Below are 18731 nucleotides of genomic sequence, written 5' to 3'. Positions count from 1 at the left end.
GAGCTTTTAGGATTTTCCCATGATTTAATATGTTTCAATTGCCTAAAATAAATTCGCACAATTGCACTTTGCTTTAAGATCTAACAATATGAAGTAGATAAATAAAAGAATCGGGGGAAAGGTGACGTTGGAGATATATCAATAATCTGTGATAAATTTATTTATGCTAATAAATAATAAATGTAAATAAATAAATTAACAGAGTATGAACAAAATGAAATAATATTAAACAGACAAATTGAAGATCGAGGCTTGCGTACCGTAATGTCCTTGAAACAGAAATTTCATCCCTACTCAGTACTTGTAGTGCTACGGACGTTTGCTTCACTAGGATTCAACGATCTAAGTCAGAATTCTAGCACCGGAAAACTTGACTTCTGGCAAATTTCTTTGTGGTTATCTCAGTAAGAATGACACACCCCAACCAAAATCAGGGTGTGACTTCCCACAAACAAAATCGTGAGGGCGTGGTCGGGGCCCAAAGTGGACAATATCGTGCTACAGTGGTGGAGCGGGCCCAAGAAGTGGTCCCCCCCGGGTTGGGATGTGACAAAGAATGTTTGGGATTGTAGAAGAAAATTTTGTTTTTTCTGTGTTCTAAATGTCATGCAGATGGATTTATATATAATATGTTTATGCTTGTTCGCAACAGGTATGAGAATGAGATGCGTCTATTGGGAGACATCTTCTCAAAGGGGTGCTTTGCTCTCTGGCGTTCTTTCATCACTTCAGACTTCATCTCAAAAGATAAGTCAATTGATAAAAAATAATTATCAATTAATTAGAACACCCCAAGGCTTAGTCCAATTTTATTCTTCATGGTCTATCACTCCAATCACTTTCTATAAGGGACAAAGCCTTATAAAATAAGGGAACCTTTTAGTAATGACCAATGTAGGACAATGAAATTTCTACTCAAAAATTTCCAACAAGTGGACCTAGCTAGAACCAGTTCAACAATTATAAAGACAAAGACAACCAAAGAAGAATAGCATAAGGGCAAAAGGCAGATTGAACTGAGACAGCTATGCAATAATATTTGGCACAGAAGATGAAGGAGATACATGTGAATGTGCATGTACACAAGATAGCAATTCTACTAAGAACCCTAGCTAATAATTTAATTTTAGAATTTCTTCTCAAATATGAAGAAGACATTGATCGGTTTTTTTTTTTTTTTTTTTTTTTTTTTGAGGACATTGATCTTTTGCATGACATCTAACATATTAGCATACTATGAATTTGAGCGTGCATATTTGGACATGATATATAATACCTATATGACTCATTAGTACAAATACATGTTTGCGCGACGCAGCAAATTTTGTCGCGTAAAGCATGTTTGTGCAACGCTAAACACAAATGTCGCGCAAACGCCTTTGCACAACAGCACTTTGTGCAACGATGTTTGGCGTCGCGCAAAACAGTTTTGTGCGACGAAGGCGCACCTACGTCGCGCAAAACCGTTTTGCTCAACGACAGACTTCGTCGCACAATGCCGTTGCACAAAGGCTGTTTGCACGACGTTTTTTGCGTTGCGCAAGATTTTGACGCCAAACCAAGAATGTTTTACCGTTTTTTTCCTAACTTTGCTGCGTCGCTCAAAACAGTTTTACATGTCGCTTAGCTTCATTGGGCAAAGTCAACACAGAAATGTCACTTCTTATCTTTCTTTCCTGTGTTCTAACACAAGTCAAAAGCATAAACCTTGCAAATTGCAATGTATATTTTTTTTCCTTCATTTAAAAATTTGAAGTCTATACTCTCTCTCTCTATAAATATATTGGAGAAACCAAAAGCGAAATTGGAAAAGCAGATAGTCACAAAACAAAGATAAATTGTGATTCCCGTTTCAATCAACAACCACAAGTTCATTTTTGAAACATGCAACGCAAATAATAAAAAAATTCAAAGTTTGGAAGAATTGAAAAGAAAATCAGAGAGGTTAGGTTTGGATTTTGGATGTCATATGCAAAAGGGGGTAAAAAAAAAAAACTTTGCGTGATGTAGGTACACCTGCATCACGCAAAGCTGTTTTGTTTATAGCCGTTAAATCGTGATTTTTCATTTATAGCCGTCGAAAAGGTTTGTTGTGTTACTTGATATCTGAATGTTTATTTTTTGCGATTTTTGGCGTGTGCAATCTTAAAGCATATACAAACAAGTTTGACGGTTGGATCATTGAAACTAGTTTCGTACAATGCGTATCCCATCAAAACAATAGATTCACTAATACTTAGAGTTTATTTATACTTTCATTAAGTATAACATAAGATTTTGTGATATCCACTAGTGTAAATATTTTAAATTGATGATCGAATTAGTTCATTGTATTCATATAGGATCAAGGAGTGTAGCTATAAAAAATCATCAAAATCAGAGTTAAAACTACTGTTAAATGGTGATTTTTCGTTTATAACCGTTGAAAAGGTTTGTCCCATTACATAATCTTTTAATGTTTGTTTTTTGCGATATTTGGCGTATGTGATCTTGAAGCATATACAAACAAGTTTGACGGTTGGATCGTTGAAACTAGTTTCATACAATGCTATCCCATTAAAACAATAGATTCACTAACACTTGGAGTTTATTTGTACTTTCATTAAGTATAATATAAGATTTTGTGGTATCCACTAGTGTAAATATTTTAAATTGACGATCGAATTATTTTATTGTATTCATATAGGATCAAGGAGTGTAGCTGTAAAAAAATCATCAAAATCGGAGTTAAAATAGCCGTTAAATCGTGATTTTTCGTTTATAGCTGTCGAAAAGGTTTGTCCCGTTACTTGATGTTTGAATGTTTGTTTTTTTGCAATTTTTTGCGTATGCGATCTCGAAGCATATACAAATAAGTTTGATGATTGGATCGTTGAAACTAGTTTCATACAATGCGTATCCCATGAAAACAATAGATTCACTAATACTTAGAGTTTATTTATACTTTCATTTAAGTATAACATAAGATTTTGTGATATCCACTAGTGCAAATATTTTAAATTTAAAGATCAAATTCATTCATTGTATTCATATAAGGTCAAAGAGTCTATCTGTAAAAAATCATCAAAATCGGAGTTAAAATAACCATTAAATGGTGATTTTTTGTTTATAACTGTCGAAAAGTTTTGTCTCATTACTTGATCTTTGAATGTTTGCTTTTTGCGATTTTTGGCGAATGCGATCTCGAAGCATATACAAACAAGTTTGACGGTTGGATCGTTGAAATTAGCTTCGTAGAATGCGTATCCCATGAAAACAATAAATTCACTAACACTTAAGAGTTTATTTATACTTTCATTAAGTATAACATAAGATTTTGTGGTATCTACTAGTGCAAATATTTTAAATTGAAGATTGAGTTTATTCATTGTATTCATATAGGGTCAAGAAGTGTAGCTATAAAAAAATCATCAAATTCAAAGTTAAAATAACCGTTAAATGGTGATTTTTCATTTATGACCTCAAAAAATTTTGTCCCGTTACTTGATCTCTGAATGTTTGTTTTTTATGATTTTTGGTGTATGCGATCTCGAAGTATATACAAACAAGTTTGACGGTTTGATCATTGAAACTAGTTTCGTAGAATGTGTATCCCATCAAGTTCAATGGTATATATATTTCTTAAGTAGCTTTAAATTTATTTATTTTGTACGTATAACACTTAAGAAATTGAATGGTATATATATTTATTAAGTAGCTTTAAATTTATTATTGTAATTCAGATCGAGTTTTTGTTAGAAAAATATATTATTGTGTTTTATGTTAAAAAAAATGAATTTGAAATGAGTAAAGTCACATTTTCAGTAAATTTTATAATAATTTTTTTTTAATATAATTTGTGTGAAGTCATACTACGACATCACGCAAAGAGTGTTAGCGCGACGTCGTAATGTATACCTGTGTCGCGCAATTTGTTAAAATTGTGGCGGTTTAATTAGAAAAAAATGGGCTCAAAATTTTTTCCGATTGGAAAAAATGGGCGCTTTTTGTTTTGTATAGCCCTAGGCTAGGTGTTCTCATTCTTCCCTTCAGAGACCACCACTCACCACTCCACTCTCGCAACCCCGCAGCCGCAGCCTTTGGAGCCCCAGTTGTAGTCTGCAGCACCCACTGCAGTCTGCAGCACATCTCAAAGACTCAAACCTTTCACCCTCGAGCACTCGCTGGCTTCACCGTCGACAGCCGTCACAGCCCACAGTGATTCCGAGGTAAATTATTTAATTTCGCATCTTAATTTCTCATCACAGCAAGCCCACCTTAATTTCTCTATTTGTATTGGAAAGCTCTGTTTGCATTTTAATGGGAATTACGATTAAAATAGAAAAATTGATGAATACAGGAATGTATATAATTAAGAGTAAGAAGATGAATACAGCCACAACCCTGTTTACATTGGGTTTTCGTTTTAAATTTTTTAAATTTATGATTATTTTCTGGGTAATTTCTTTGTAGATTTAGCCTATTAAGATTTTTGATTTATTTATGGTGTTTATTGTTCATCAATTATTTTCGAAATAGAATTCAATAACTTAGTCATGAGATTTGTTTCATTTTTTTATGTTAAATGAAACCCTCTTGTTTTCTATATGCGTGTGTATATATATGTAGACATAGCACCAGATAAGAAAACACAGATCTTGTTGCCTCTTGGAAATATCGATTTTATGAACTAACGTTTCTCACTTTGATTGGAGACTTGGAGTGTTGGAGACCAAACAAGAAGAAAAAAAATGACAAGAGATTATTCAGGTAATTTGTTATATAGTTTTTGAAATGACATCCACTATCCTTGTGGGTATTCTGTTGGGTTTTTTTATTTTAATTTTTAAAAATATTTTTATACAGACTAGTTTGAGTTGAATAAATCAATGGGTGTTGGAAGAAGTTGTCCTTGATCAGTTCAGTTGGTCAACACAACACAACATTGCAGTTGCTTAATTCATGTTAATTGTATTAGTTTCATTGAGCTTCTGTGTATAGTATAGCTGCCTTGCCTTGATTATATTTATTGTTTCAGCTATTTCAAGTAAACCATGTGTTTGGAGTTGATCAACCAAAACTACTTTTGAATTAGTATGCAATACTGCTTTATATATATGTGAACAAATGCAAGAAAGGATATGATATTACTTTTCTTGCTAATTGATTAGTTTCAAATGCAAGAAAGAATTAGTTTCTAATGTTATATTTTTATGGTTCAAAAATTGTATAGATGTCACAGTTGATCACTCGTCGTCGGGGTGTGACCAATGCTCCTCCCGCATTTTCAGCACCTACTGCTTCAGCCGTGAGTGCTCCATTGATTGGGGAGCTTACACCCCTTACTGAGGCTACTCCTAAGGCATCCCAGGTGCCCGCATCATTGACGTCATTAGTGTCGGTTCAGCAGCTCAGTGCGGCCCAGGATGCTCGGAAAGCCTAGATTGCAGCCCAGTTTTCGGCCCAGGACAAGAAGATGAGCATGATCTTACGAGCCTTACAGATGTCCGGCGTCCAAATCTCGATGCCAGCACCTGATCTTGCTCCACTTTTGACCTTCCAGCCACTTCACCCATCATATACCCAGTAGCCTGATGTATCAAACCTAGAAGACTAGTTGTTGTAGTTTATTATTTTTTTGTTCGGACATCTTGTATGTACATTTTCATATATTTTATAATTAAATACTTTTTCTTGGTTTATTAATTATTTTTTAGAATTTAATTACAATATTTATTAAAAATTAAATAAAAAATATTTTTGCCAAAAAAAAAAAACCAAGTGTTTGCACGATGAGGAAGTAACATGCGTCGCACAAAACTGCTTTGCACGACAGATGTCACATCCTGGCCTGGGACGAATCACATCTCGGGCCCGCTCCACCACCGTAGCACGATATTGTCCGTTTTGGACTTACCATTCCCTCACGGTTTTGTTTTTGGGAACTCACGAGCAACTTCCCAGTGGGTCACCCATCATGGGATTGCTCTAGCCCCATTCTCGCTTAACTTCGGAGTTCCTACGGAACCCGAAGCTAGTGAGCTCCCAAAAGGTCTCGTGCTAGGTAGAGATGAGAATATACATATAAGGATCACTCCCTTGGGTGATGTGGGATGTTACAACAGAGATACCTGTGTCGCGCAATTACTTCTTCGTTGTGCAAACCTTACTGTCACTGCCTTGGCGCGACGGTTAGCGCACAACGCAGGTTTCGTTGTGCTATTTTTCAGGCAACGATTTTTGACTTTGCGTGACGAAAGTACCTACATCGCGCAAAGTGTTTTTTCTACTAGTGACTAATGATTTTAATTTTCTAAATAACTCAGTAGACTACCTTATATGAGAAACCAATCGTTTTTTAAGTCATCCTTCCTTCAACTAGAAGATCAACCGCGTATAAATTTAATGAAAAAAACCGTTTAGTTATATAACTGTAACATAAATAGACGTAAACACAATTCTGTTGATAAAACAACAAAAATGTTCTATATATATGATATGATTTAAAATGTTTGACATTTACAATAATAATATATTAATATATGACAATATACAATGATTCATTTCATTGCATTGCATATGGAACTTGGGAATGTCAACCCAAATCCAAGTTTTTCTTCATTAATTTATGTTTTCTTTGACAGATAGTTTTGAAGGGTTTCTCTCTATATATACACGGTATGTTTATTTCAAGCTTTCAAGTGAGAAAGCCACTTGTAATTCTCAAGGATTGAGATTTGTAGTCCATTTCAATTTTGCACTACAGTTGGCATCAAAACATTTCTAGGATAAGGCGCATTTCTCGTAGTAGTTATAGAGACACGACTCCAAAAAAATGCCTTGCAACCCTTATTTTGTAACTTCAATTTTTTAGGTTTCCTTTGTGCTTTTTTGTTTGCAGAAAAATTACAGATTCCATTTCCATTTCCTTTGGGGCTTTGTGCCTTCCTCCTTCCAAAAGAATTAATATTCTGATTTTTCTGAAACGATTTTCTTTTCCGATGTGCTGACTTCAATTACATTGCACAGTTTGTACTACTACCACCACATTAATGATCATCTGTAACTTTATTTCTCTTTGGCTTCAAAATTGTTGTGTTTATGACATTGGAGCCAGCCCGACAGATTCGTGTATTTTATATAAACTCCTCGCACCACATTATCATATCATGTGGTATTATGTCGATATACATTTAACGCAAGTGAGATAAATTTATGTATGTGGAATTATGACTTCTTGTATTGATCTATGAAAAATATTACAATATATATAGGGTTATGTTAATCCCTATTTAGGTTAGAATTACATTCACATATTACATGCTACAATCACGAAAAAGATTCCAAATTAAAGTCTAATCTAACAATGTAAATATATATAAACTCGTCACACCATTTCGGCATGTCAGTAGTATTGCAGTGGTAAAAAAAAAATAAAAAAATCATATTATATCATCCTGTATTTTGAAACCTATCTGACACTTGGCACGAAGAAAATATGGTTTGAACCCAAAAAAAAAAAAAAAAAATAAGCGTACAGCCGCAAAAAAAATGCTAGCCTTCAAGCTAGAATTTGTTCAAATTCCCAAAGCATAAGAAAAACGGATTATGTTCACATGCACAATATTCGTAATTAACTCATAACTACGGTGTGTATACGTATGTACGTGTGAAAACCCTAAATAAAACAAAATATCATGTTTGCATACGCTTTGAAGATAAATCAGCCTTTCAACCTGCAAGGCTTGACAGCGGATCAAGGAACAAAGTTTCAAGTCCAAGTCTTACGAGCCATACCAAACGCTGTGAACTTGCTAAGTTTTCGTTGACTTTTGATATCCGTTAAAGAATAAGCAATCATGCCTTCAAATGCTAGCTCTGCAGTTAGTAGGCATTTTTCAACTTAAGATAAATCACTTATTCGTCTACCCTAATGTTATATGAACTGTAGTTGCTCTCAAGTATTATATCTCTCTTTTATTTGCTTTGTGCTGTCCCGCGTAGTGGTTTTGTGTTAATTAATTGCTTAGGCAAGATGTTTGTGACTTTACTGTTCTTGCAATGGTTTTATGTGCTCACCGTTACTAAGTCTGTTGCGTTTGCCGTCTTACTGGTGTCTTGATGTTCATGTGTGGTAGACATCATTGGAGAATTGTACCCATGGAATGTTTGTATTTGTTTTGATCAATGAACTTCTCTATTGCTCTATTAGAAAAACATGTAGTTACTTCCAAGAAGATGTTGTGAACTGTAGCATATGACCAAATTCAAGACACGCCATTAACTAGACAACAAAAATGGAGAATTATATCCCAATTCCAGACACCTCTAAGATATCATAACCTTGATAAAAATTAAAGAGGTAGAAGCGGATATATTAATTAATTAATCCCATTATATACAATATATATATATATATATATAAATATTTTTTTTTCTTATTTAATTGTTTGCAAGAAAAATCAGTCAGCAACAAGACTAAAGTCGATATAAATGACAAAACCCTAAAGAAGTAAATAGCATATAGCTTGTTGTCTATTGTGCATCTGTCTCTTAACATGTAGAGACTAGTTTGGTTTTTTCCTTTCCACCCTTAACCCTTGTGTTGTTGATCGTCGAGCTGAATCTCACTAATAAGTTAATTTTGCTCGCATGCATGTATGTATGCATGTCGGATATACAAATCTATTTTATTAGGTTGGCAATCACAAGAAGTTTCTCCAAGCACCTTGCTACCATTGCCATTGGATGCATGATTTAATTAGCTTTTTCTTTGTACATACCTAATCAGAGGTACTCTTTTTTGGGTGTTTAATAAATCCATTTTATTGTTAACATAACCAAATATTATATTTTAGTGTATATATAACTCAAGTGGGGCTGCTTGACTTTAAGGTCTTGGCACTTTTTATTTTGGCTGGAGGGTCTTTCCAGTCTAATTAATCAGGAAGACAGCTATCTGCAGCAATATGTACCGAGTTAGATCACAAATTGGTTACTAAGTTACTATATTTTGGTTATAAAATTTTAATTCATTTCAATTTTAATATAGTAACTTAGTAACTTATGGAAAATTTTCTACGTTCAAAGGAGTATTGGAGCATTGTAGAGTATGGAATCACTGCAGCAGCAGAAGGAGCCTCACTCGCGGAGGGGCAAATGAAGGTGCTTGAGGATCAAAAGTTGAAAGATCTAAAGGCTAAGAATTATTTGTTTCAAGCAATTGATTGAGCTGTTTTGGAAAAAATCTTGAACAAGGATACGACTAAGGAGATTTGGGATTCGTTGAAGCAAAAGTATCAAGGGACTGCTCGATCGTGTCAAGCGAGCACAGTTGCAGGCACTTCGAAAGGAGTTTGAGATGCTTCACATGAAGACAGGAGAGACTGTGAATGAGTTTTTTGGTCGAACTCTGACCATAGCCAACAAGAGAAGAATCAACGGTGACAAATTGACAAATGTAGAAGTTATTGAGAAGATTCTGAGATCGATGACTCCTAAGTATGATTATGTGGTTTGTTCAATTGAGGAATCCAAAGATTTAGATCTTCTCTCAATTGATGAACTGCAAAGCAGTTTGTTGGTACATGAATAGCAGATGATCGGACATGTTGTGGAGGAGCAAGCACTAAAGGTGGTCTATGAAGAGAACTCTGGAGGAAGAGGACTTGGTCGAGGAACCTTTCGTGGAAGAGGTAGAGGGAGAGGTCAACAAACCTTTAACAAGTCAACAATTGAGTGTTATAGTTGTCATGAATTAGGGCACTTTCAGTATGAGTGTCCTAAGAAAGACAAAGAAGCAAAGGTCAATTATGCTGAGGCTAGTGAAGAAATGTTGCTAATGGCGTATGTAGATGCTCCAGAGGTCAAAGAAGATATTTGGTTCCTCGACTCGGGGTGCAGCAATCATATGTGTGGAAAGAGGGAGCTATTTTTTGACTTTGATGAAAGTTTTAGAGAAAGTGTGAAACTAGGGAACAATATTGGTATGACTGTTTTAGGGAAAGGAAACATTAGACTACAAGTGAGTGGGATGACTCAAGTGATCACAGGGGTTTTCTATGTGCCTGCTTTGAAGAACAACCTTCTAAGCATTGGTCAGCTTCAGGAGAAAGGTCTTCCTATTCTCATTAAACATGGAAGGTGTAAGATCTATCACCCTGAGAGAGGACTGATCATGGAGACCGTTATGGCTGCAAACCGCATGTTTATTATTGTTGCTCAGCATCAACTCAGTGTCCAGGCATGTTTCAATGCTCTCACAGATGATCCAGTTCAGCTGTGGCACTGTTGTTATGGGCACTTGAGTCTTGGTGGCTTAAAGACTCTCCAACAGAAGCAGATGGTGAGTGGACTGCCTTAGATAAAGGACCCCTCAAGAGTGTGTAAGAATTGCATGGTAGGCAAGCAGCCGAGAGACCCCTTTCCAAAAAGGAGTACCTGAAAGGCTTCTCAAAGTCTACAACTCATTCATGCAGACATATGTGGACCAATAAAGCATGCATCCAACAATAAGAAGAGGTATCTACTGACCTTTATTGATGATTTTACTTGCAAGACTTGGGTCTATTTCCTGGTAGAGAAGTCAGAAGCTTTTCGAATTTTTAAAGTCTTCAAAAGTCTTGTTGAGAATGAGACTGATGCAAGCATTAAAAGTCTGCGCACAGATCGAGGAGGGGAGTTTACATCTCATGAGTTTGTTGAGTTTTGTGTTGAGAATGAGATTCAACGACAGTTAACTGCAGCCTACACCCCGTAGCAAAACGGAGTAGCTGAGCGTAAGAATCGAACCATCATGAACATGGTTCGAAGCTTACTAACCGAGAAGAAGATGCCAAAGACATTTTGGCCTGAAGCAGCAAACTGGACAGTTCATGTGCTCAACAGAAGTCCCATACTTGCAGTAAAAAACAAAACACCAGAGGAGGCATGGAGTGGTACGATACCGTCAGTAAGTTATTTCAGGGTTTTTGGGTGCATTTCATATGTGCACATCCCAGACAACAAGAGAACCAAGTTGGATGATAAGAGTATGAAGTGTGTGCTACTTGGGGTTAGTGAAAGGTCCAAAGCCTATCGGTTATTTGAACCAGTCTCACAGAAGATCATAATTAGTCGTGATGTTAGGTTTGATGAGAATAGTAGCTGGGTTTGGGATGAGCATCATCATGAAGCTGTCATAGCAGATTTGGGATGGGATGATGATGAAGACACAACAAGTGAAGCTAATGAGGTTGACAGTGAGGGAGGAGATGAAGATGGATTCGATGGAAATGACAATGATACAAGCAACAATAGTGGATCAGATGAAGTCTCAGAAGCAAATTCATCCAGTTCAGAAGAAAGAAGACCTAGAAATCCGCCAGTACGGATGCGGGATTATGTGACAGGAGAAGGTTTATCTGAAGAAGAGGAAGCCACGGTGCATATGGCTCTTCTTGCGAGTAGTGATCCAGTTCATTACAATGAAGCTGTGAAAAATGCCAAATGGAGGAAAGCTATGGATGTTGAGGTAGCAGCTATTGAGAAGAACAACACTTGGGAATTGACAGATCTACCTCAAGGAGGGAAGATAATTGGAGTTAAATGGGTTTACAAGACTAAACTGAATGAGAATGGAGAGGTGGACAAGTACAAAGCTCGGTTGGTGGCAAAGGGGTATGCTCAAGAATATAGGGTTCATTATGCTAAAGTTTTTGCTCCTGTGGCTAGGTTAGATACCATTCGAATTGTGATTGCACTTGCTACTCAAAAGGAATGGACAATTCATCAAATGGACGTGAAAAGTGCTTTCTTACATGGGGAAATCAACGAAGAAGTATTCGTGGAACAACCACTTGGGTATGTGCAGAGAGGTAAGGAGCATAAAGTTTACAAATTAAGGAAAGCTTTATATGGACTTAAACAAGCCCCTCGTGCTTGGTATAGTCCTATAGAAGCTTATTTCTTGAAGGAAGGGTTTGTGAAGTGTCCCCATGAACACACTTTGTTCATCAAAGCAGGAGATGGAGGTAACATTCTCATTGTTTGTCTTTATGTTGATGATCTCATTTATACTGGCAATGATGAAAGCATGTTCAGTAAGTTTAAGCAGTCGATGATGAATGAGTTTGAAATGACTGATCTTGGTAAGATGAGATACTTCCTTGGAATTGAAGTATTGCAGAAACCAGATGGAATATTCATCTGTCAAAAGAAATATGCTCAGGAAGTGTTGGAGAGGTTTAATATGGGGAATTGCAATCCAGTGCATAATCCTATTGTTCCAGGTACCAAGCTAACAAAGGACCTGATTGGTGAGAGGGTCGACAACACTTACTACAAACAAATTGTGGGGAGTCTCATGTATCTCACAGCCACTCGGCCTGACACTATGTTTGTGGTAAGTTTAATTAGCAGGTTTATGGATGGTCCAACAGAAATGCACTTGGAAGCAGCAAAAAGGGTTTTGAGATATGTAAAAGGCACGATCGGCCTTGGAGTTCTTTACAGAAAGGGAGAACATGCTGAACTCAGAGGCTATACAGACAGTGATTTTGCAAGTGACTTGGACGAAAGAAAGAGGACATCAGGATATTCGTTCATGTTAGGTTCAGGAGCTGTGTGTTGGTATTCCAAGAAGAAACCGGTGGTTACACTATTAACAACTGAAGCTGAATTCATTGTAGCAGCTTCATCTGCTTGTCAGGCAACCTGGTTAAGAAGGATAATGAAGGACTTAGGTCAGGTTCAGCAAGACTCTACAACGATTTTCTGTGATAATAGTTCAGCAATAAAGCTCTCCAAGAATCCTGTGCTGCATGGTCGAAGCAAGCACATAGATGTACGGTTCCACTTCATTCGTGAGCTGACTAAGGATGAAACTGTGCAACTGGTTTATTGCAACACTCAGGAGCAAATAGCAGACATACTAACCAAGCCATTGAAGACTGATGCCTTCCTGAAGTTGCGAGAGTCTATGAGAGTGTTTTGGAATCAGATGTAAACTGATTGCTTAGCAGTCAGTTTAAGGGAGGATGTTAGAAGTAGTGGTTTTATCCACTACGTAAGTTTAGGGTTAATTATGTAAGCAGTTTTAACTGCATGGTGAAATAAACCCTAGAATCTAGGGATCAATTTTTCCTTCAAACTTAGTCTTCTACCACGTTTAGGTTTATGTTCAACGTGGGCTGCATGTTTTTCATTCAGTTACCGTGTAAGGCTTATATAAAGCCTGTTTGTTCTTCGTTTAATATTAATGTGATTTCTCATTGCTTGCAAAAGATCTCTGTTGACAAAACTCAGATTTAACAAAAAGAAACGGTTGAGGGAGAGAAAAAGATTTTTCTTTTTCGGATAGAAGGGCAAAGGAAACGTGCGCTGGGCTATTTCATCTGAAAACTGAGCGCGTCTATAAAAATTGGAGCACTGAATTGTATTCCGTCGTTCCGGGCCGTCGCAAACCCTTTGTTGAAGACGATAGATTGTTATTTCTAATCTTTTTGCGACTTTAATTGCGACATTACTAACACCATCTAGCGCGCATATTTTGTGTTATTTGCGACGGCCGTGCTATCTGACGCAAAAAACCTGTCGCAATAAGGCCTTTTTCTTGTAGTGTATACATAACTTAATTGAAATTTTCGTCATGAAAGCAACACAAGTTTTATTGAAGTAAACTAATACCATAAAGAAAGAAATTAAAAAAAAAAAAAAGAATGCATAGGCTCATGGATATTTTCTGTAAACTTTTTGCAAATTGTCTGCAAACACTGGATATTTTCTGAAAATATAGAAAATATTGAGAAAATTGATTGAGAAAATTGACTGATTTCCAAAAATATCATGGATATATTGTTTGAATTTTTTAATATTTTCGTGGAAATATAGAGTATACCCAAGATATTTCAAACACTGATTTTACCATAATATGTTGAGGTTTCCAATGCAACTTTTACGCATGGAAGACCTACAAAACACAGCTTGCGCATTAGAATTTAGAAGACAAAATTGAAAGGAAAAAAATTTATGGAGTGCAAGAAATTATATGGAAAACAATAAGAAGATAGGTTGTTAAATATTTTTTTTTTACCAATATGTAGTTTCCTCTAATTAACCTCCCATCCCAAATCCCAACCCTTCGATTTTTTTTTTATCAAGAAAAATAGATAGAGATAGGGAAGTATTCTTTTGTCCTGACAAGGACAAGAAACCAATTGTGGGTTATGTTGTAACAGTACGTTATCCCATAGGGTTCTGAAATAGGCCAAAGGATATAGTGTGGAGGACGGAAGAGGATCCTCTCCGGATCCATTTAGGATCCCCACGTTTCAGCTGCTCATCATACCTCATGCAGTTAGTTTTCGTTAAATACTATTTGTGTTTAATTTTAAATAAAAAAATTCAAATGATTTATGACCACATAATACACGATGAACGGCTAAGATGTGGAAATTCCTAAGATCTCCACAAAGTAGATCCGGATGGGATCCAATTCCGTGGAGGACAACAACCTAAGCCAAACTTTAAAGGGTTTTATAGGATTAGGTCTAGAAATGCTTAGGAGACTCATTCAAAGTGAGACTCTCTATAGACTCTCTCCCACTTCATGTTTGTGACACAATGTTTTATAATGTTGGTCAAGAGAATTGTGCCAAAAACATGAAGTGACGGAAAATCCATTAAGAGTTCCACTTTTAAAAGAATCCATAGAGAGTCCTATTTTAGAGAGTCTTACTTTTAAAAGAGTCCAATATCAATGAATTATTGTAGTCGATCTCTATACTTTATTTATTTCCACTGACTGACCAAATTTAGAATAGTTTATAATTATATAGCTAGCCCTAGTCAAGAGCATGGAATAAGAAGTTCGTAATTTCATAGTCTACCATATCGTGAATTTGACAAAATAACAATTAATATATTACTAGGAGATTATGCTTCCTTAACGACTAATCTATGCATTAGGACCTCATACCGAATCTCGTAAAGGTGTAATATGTCTTTGTGTTGAGTAAAGTATTGGATTTAGGGTTTTAAAATCCCCAATAAACATCGACTTTGGATTTCCAGAATCACTAGACAAATGTAAATGATTGGTGCCAATCAAATTTCTTGCCCAACAACTTGCATATAACGAATGATTTGTACATGTGACTGACAATAACATATATATTACATGTATCACCAACTTTGTCTTATGACAAGATGAATTTACATTAATAAAGACCAAGATAGAGTAAATAATACGAATAACCCACATACTAAACGAAAACACAACTTAAGAAAAATACCAAGATACTGTTGTCATACTCAAAACTGCGTACTGCATCCCTCCGACTACTAGCGATCTTTTAATTATGAAATTTCTAATGTTAGAAAATAGAAAGAGTGTTGAAATAGATCAGACTAATGGATGTATACGAACTTTTTTGATTAATTATTCATGTTGAGTCTTACTCGTTTTTTAATTGTGAATCTTATTTTTATCTTTAACAAATAAGATACTGTATCTACCATTGAGTTGCTATCCAAAGCTTAAGATTTAGGGAGTTTTAACGAAAAACTCACGGTATTGTTCACTTTAATGAAAAACCATATTTTTACACTAAAAAGTCAATCTTGGTACTATTCAATTTACCCTTTATTTTGTCCTTATTATTAAAACTCAATGTTTTTAAGACATTTTCATTAGTTTTCCTTATCCCTGATACATGTAATATTATTGAGATGATAATATAGTTTAAAAATGAAGAAAGAAATTGGGCTAGTCTACTTTTGCTTACATTTCTTCACATCAAACATGGGCTCGACATGCAAAAAGTGGAGTCTCAAAACCCGAGTCCAAATCCTTGTATAAACATGTTCTTGCAAGCTAGTCGTCGACCCAATCCCCTTACTTGCAAAAGAGCACATTAGACTGATTTTATTTTTTCCATATAATTTCTTTTTAATCGTTTTGGATAGAACAATGAAAATAAACACTTTCTTTCCATATTCCAATTTTTACAACCCAACAACTGTCGGTCTATGAAATTCGAACTCGGAATCTTCTTGAGCAATTTTAGTATAGGTGATTTAACAAATTTCTTTACCCTAACATTTTCAAGAATCATATGGGATTATACTGTTTTTTATTCTCAACTCTTCTACACAAATTGTAGTGTAACCTAGGTCATGACTAACACTACTCGTAAAAAATCATCCCACAAAACATAAACTGGGACCCAAAAGCACTAGGCACATTGGTCCCCTCCAAAACAAAGATAAAAAACCTTGCTAGGAGTAGGAGGGAAGCACCTAACTCTATTTCCACAATTCAGTAGGTTCATCATGCCCTTTTGTATCTACCAATCAACCTCTCACAACACAACAAAACATGCGAAGGGTCCCCTCCCCATTTGCACCACATGAATAAAACACAAGTGCATTAAGACTTTGAAAATTGGCATTTGATTGACATGGCTAGATGGGAAAGCATGAAAGCTCCTCCCTACAAATGGAAAATAATAACCGTTAAAAAAAATGGTGTGCTTAGAAAAAAAAAAAAGTAATGTGCGGTTATCATTTCCCAAAATAAAAATCTGAAACTGCCTTCGACATTTGAGGCTCACAGGACCATTAGCCTTGAATTTGCAAGCAAGAAATCAGTGTTCATGGCCATGACTCAATTTTGCTTGTCCGGTTCCTTGTGTTACAATTCTTGCTTTCCCAAAAATTCATATCTTTCTCTCACACTTCCATCAGCTTCACCTAAATGTAAGCCACTAGAAAATGGGGTGCTTAGCTTCAACACAATCCAATGCTCTGTGAGCCAGAATGGGACAATTGAGTATTCTGATAACGGGTTGGCTAGTTTTCCCGAAAAGCATTTGCATCGAAAGTCCGCTACTGGTTTGAAATCTCCACCTCCTAGGCCTCGCCGGATAATCTTGGTTCGACATGGGCAGAGTGAAGGAAATGTAGATGAGAGTGCTTATACAAGAATTTCTGATCCGAAGATTGGACTAACAGAGAAAGGGTTGGCTGATGCTGAGCAATGTGGGAGGAGGATAAGGGAGATGATTGAGAGGGACAAAGTGCATAACTGGAAGGTGTACTTTTATGTGTCTCCTTATAGAAGGACAGTTCAAACACTGAAGGGTTTGGGTAGAGCGTTTGAGCGCTCAAGAATCGCCGGCATGAGAGAAGAGCCTCGGCTTAGAGAACAGGATTTCGGTATGTGCCCTTACTATCTATATGCTTATCTCCTTTTCCATGAAATTTGAAGCGATTTGCATTTTGTTACATTCTCCCATGAAAAGGGAACTTTCAGGATAGGGAGAAGATGAGAGTAGAGAAAACGATTCGCATGCTTTATGGTCGTTTCTTTTATCGGTTTCCTAATGGGGAATCTGCAGCTGATGTTTATGATAGGATTACAGGTACAGCTTCCACATATATTGTTTATCGATTATTGATCACTATGAATTCAGCCAACAAGTTTTAAGACAACCAAGTGTACTTGACTTGAGCAGGATTCAGAGAAACGCTGAGAGCAGATATCGATATAGGACGATTTCAACCACCGGGCGAGAGAAATCCAAACATCAACTTGGTGCTAGTTTCACACGGTCTAACGCTCAGAGTGTTCCTCATGAGATGGTACAAATGGACAGTGGAGCAATTCGAGAGGCTGAATAACTTTGGCAATGGAAGCATGGTCGTTATGGAAAGAGGCTATGGTGGAAGGTATTACTCCTCCACTACTTCATTGTAGAGAGTTGAAATCAATTTCTGCAACAAAGCGATATTCTAAACTACTCTAACCTACCTAAACAAGGATTTCTACTTGAGTGCAAAGAGGCAGGCACACTACCTTGATCAACTGTCCTAACCTACATATGCACAAATCTATTTTCCGAAGACATAGCAAAGTAATATGAATTCGCTGCGTTTCCCATTTCCCAATCTCTAATTTCCGCAGGTACAGCTTGTTAGTGCATCACACTGAAGAGGAGCTAAGACAGTTTGGATTGACAGATGAAATGCTTGTTGATCAAGAATGGTAGAACTAAAAAACACTAAATCTTTTAGCAAGTTCATTGCAGTGACTTCTCATTTGTATTTAGTACTCTAACCCTGTGTGTTGGGTTCTGATTCAAGGCAAAAATATGCAAAACCCGGGGAGCTGAACTACGATTGCCCGATGCTAAATTCCTTCTTCACCCACTTGGGTGATGACGACGATGATGGTGATCGTGCGGCCGTTAACACGCTCTAGTTGACATAACCATGGAATGGAAGCCTTGGAGTTGATGCATCAAAAATCAACAAAACCATATAGATAATATACTAACAGCTGTATGGTGTAGAAATGCAAGTAAACCAACATTTTTTTCTTCTCTCTTTTCACTTTGATATGGTAGTAAAGAACAAAGTCTGTAGAGCTTTTATCTTTGTAAACAAGTTCAACCCAAAATAAACTCAAATAATTATAATATTCTGATCCGAGTCCCTTCGGCGACATCCGAAAAAATAAAACACATGATTAAGCACTGGTTTATGAAATTAAGGGAATCAAATCTTTTTACACAAATAGAGTTGATTGGCCTTTGATTTTTGATAATACTAGCTAAAATGCCCGCGCGTTGCTACGGGACTTGAATGCATCAGCCTTAACCAATGAATAAGACATTTAACTTGAAAAAAAAAATCAACATAATCATGAATGAACAAAAGGGATAGATGAGAGAAAGATGTCGGTAAAATAAGCAATTCGACTTTTATATACA

General features: G+C 36.3%; 1 protein-coding gene across 1 annotated transcript; it reads left to right on the top strand.

The window, feature by feature from the left end:
* Positions 1 to 16502: 16502 nt before the first annotated feature.
* Positions 16503 to 18390, top strand: LOC137712993 (phosphoglycerate mutase-like protein AT74H). Its single transcript, XM_068452217.1, has 5 exons — positions 16503 to 17175; positions 17262 to 17381; positions 17475 to 17688; positions 17924 to 18004; positions 18103 to 18390. Exons 1-5 carry the CDS (start codon positions 16614 to 16616, stop codon positions 18218 to 18220), a joined length of 1095 nt encoding a protein of 364 aa, XP_068308318.1. The 5' UTR covers positions 16503 to 16613; the 3' UTR covers positions 18221 to 18390.
* The last annotated feature ends 341 nt before the right edge of the window (positions 18391 to 18731 follow it).

The sequence above is a fragment of the Pyrus communis genome, chromosome 13, assembly GCF_963583255.1.
Source record: "Pyrus communis chromosome 13, drPyrComm1.1, whole genome shotgun sequence".
Taxonomy (NCBI): Eukaryota; Viridiplantae; Streptophyta; class Magnoliopsida; order Rosales; family Rosaceae; genus Pyrus; species Pyrus communis.
This window is presented reverse-complemented; position numbering and strand designations above follow the sequence as displayed.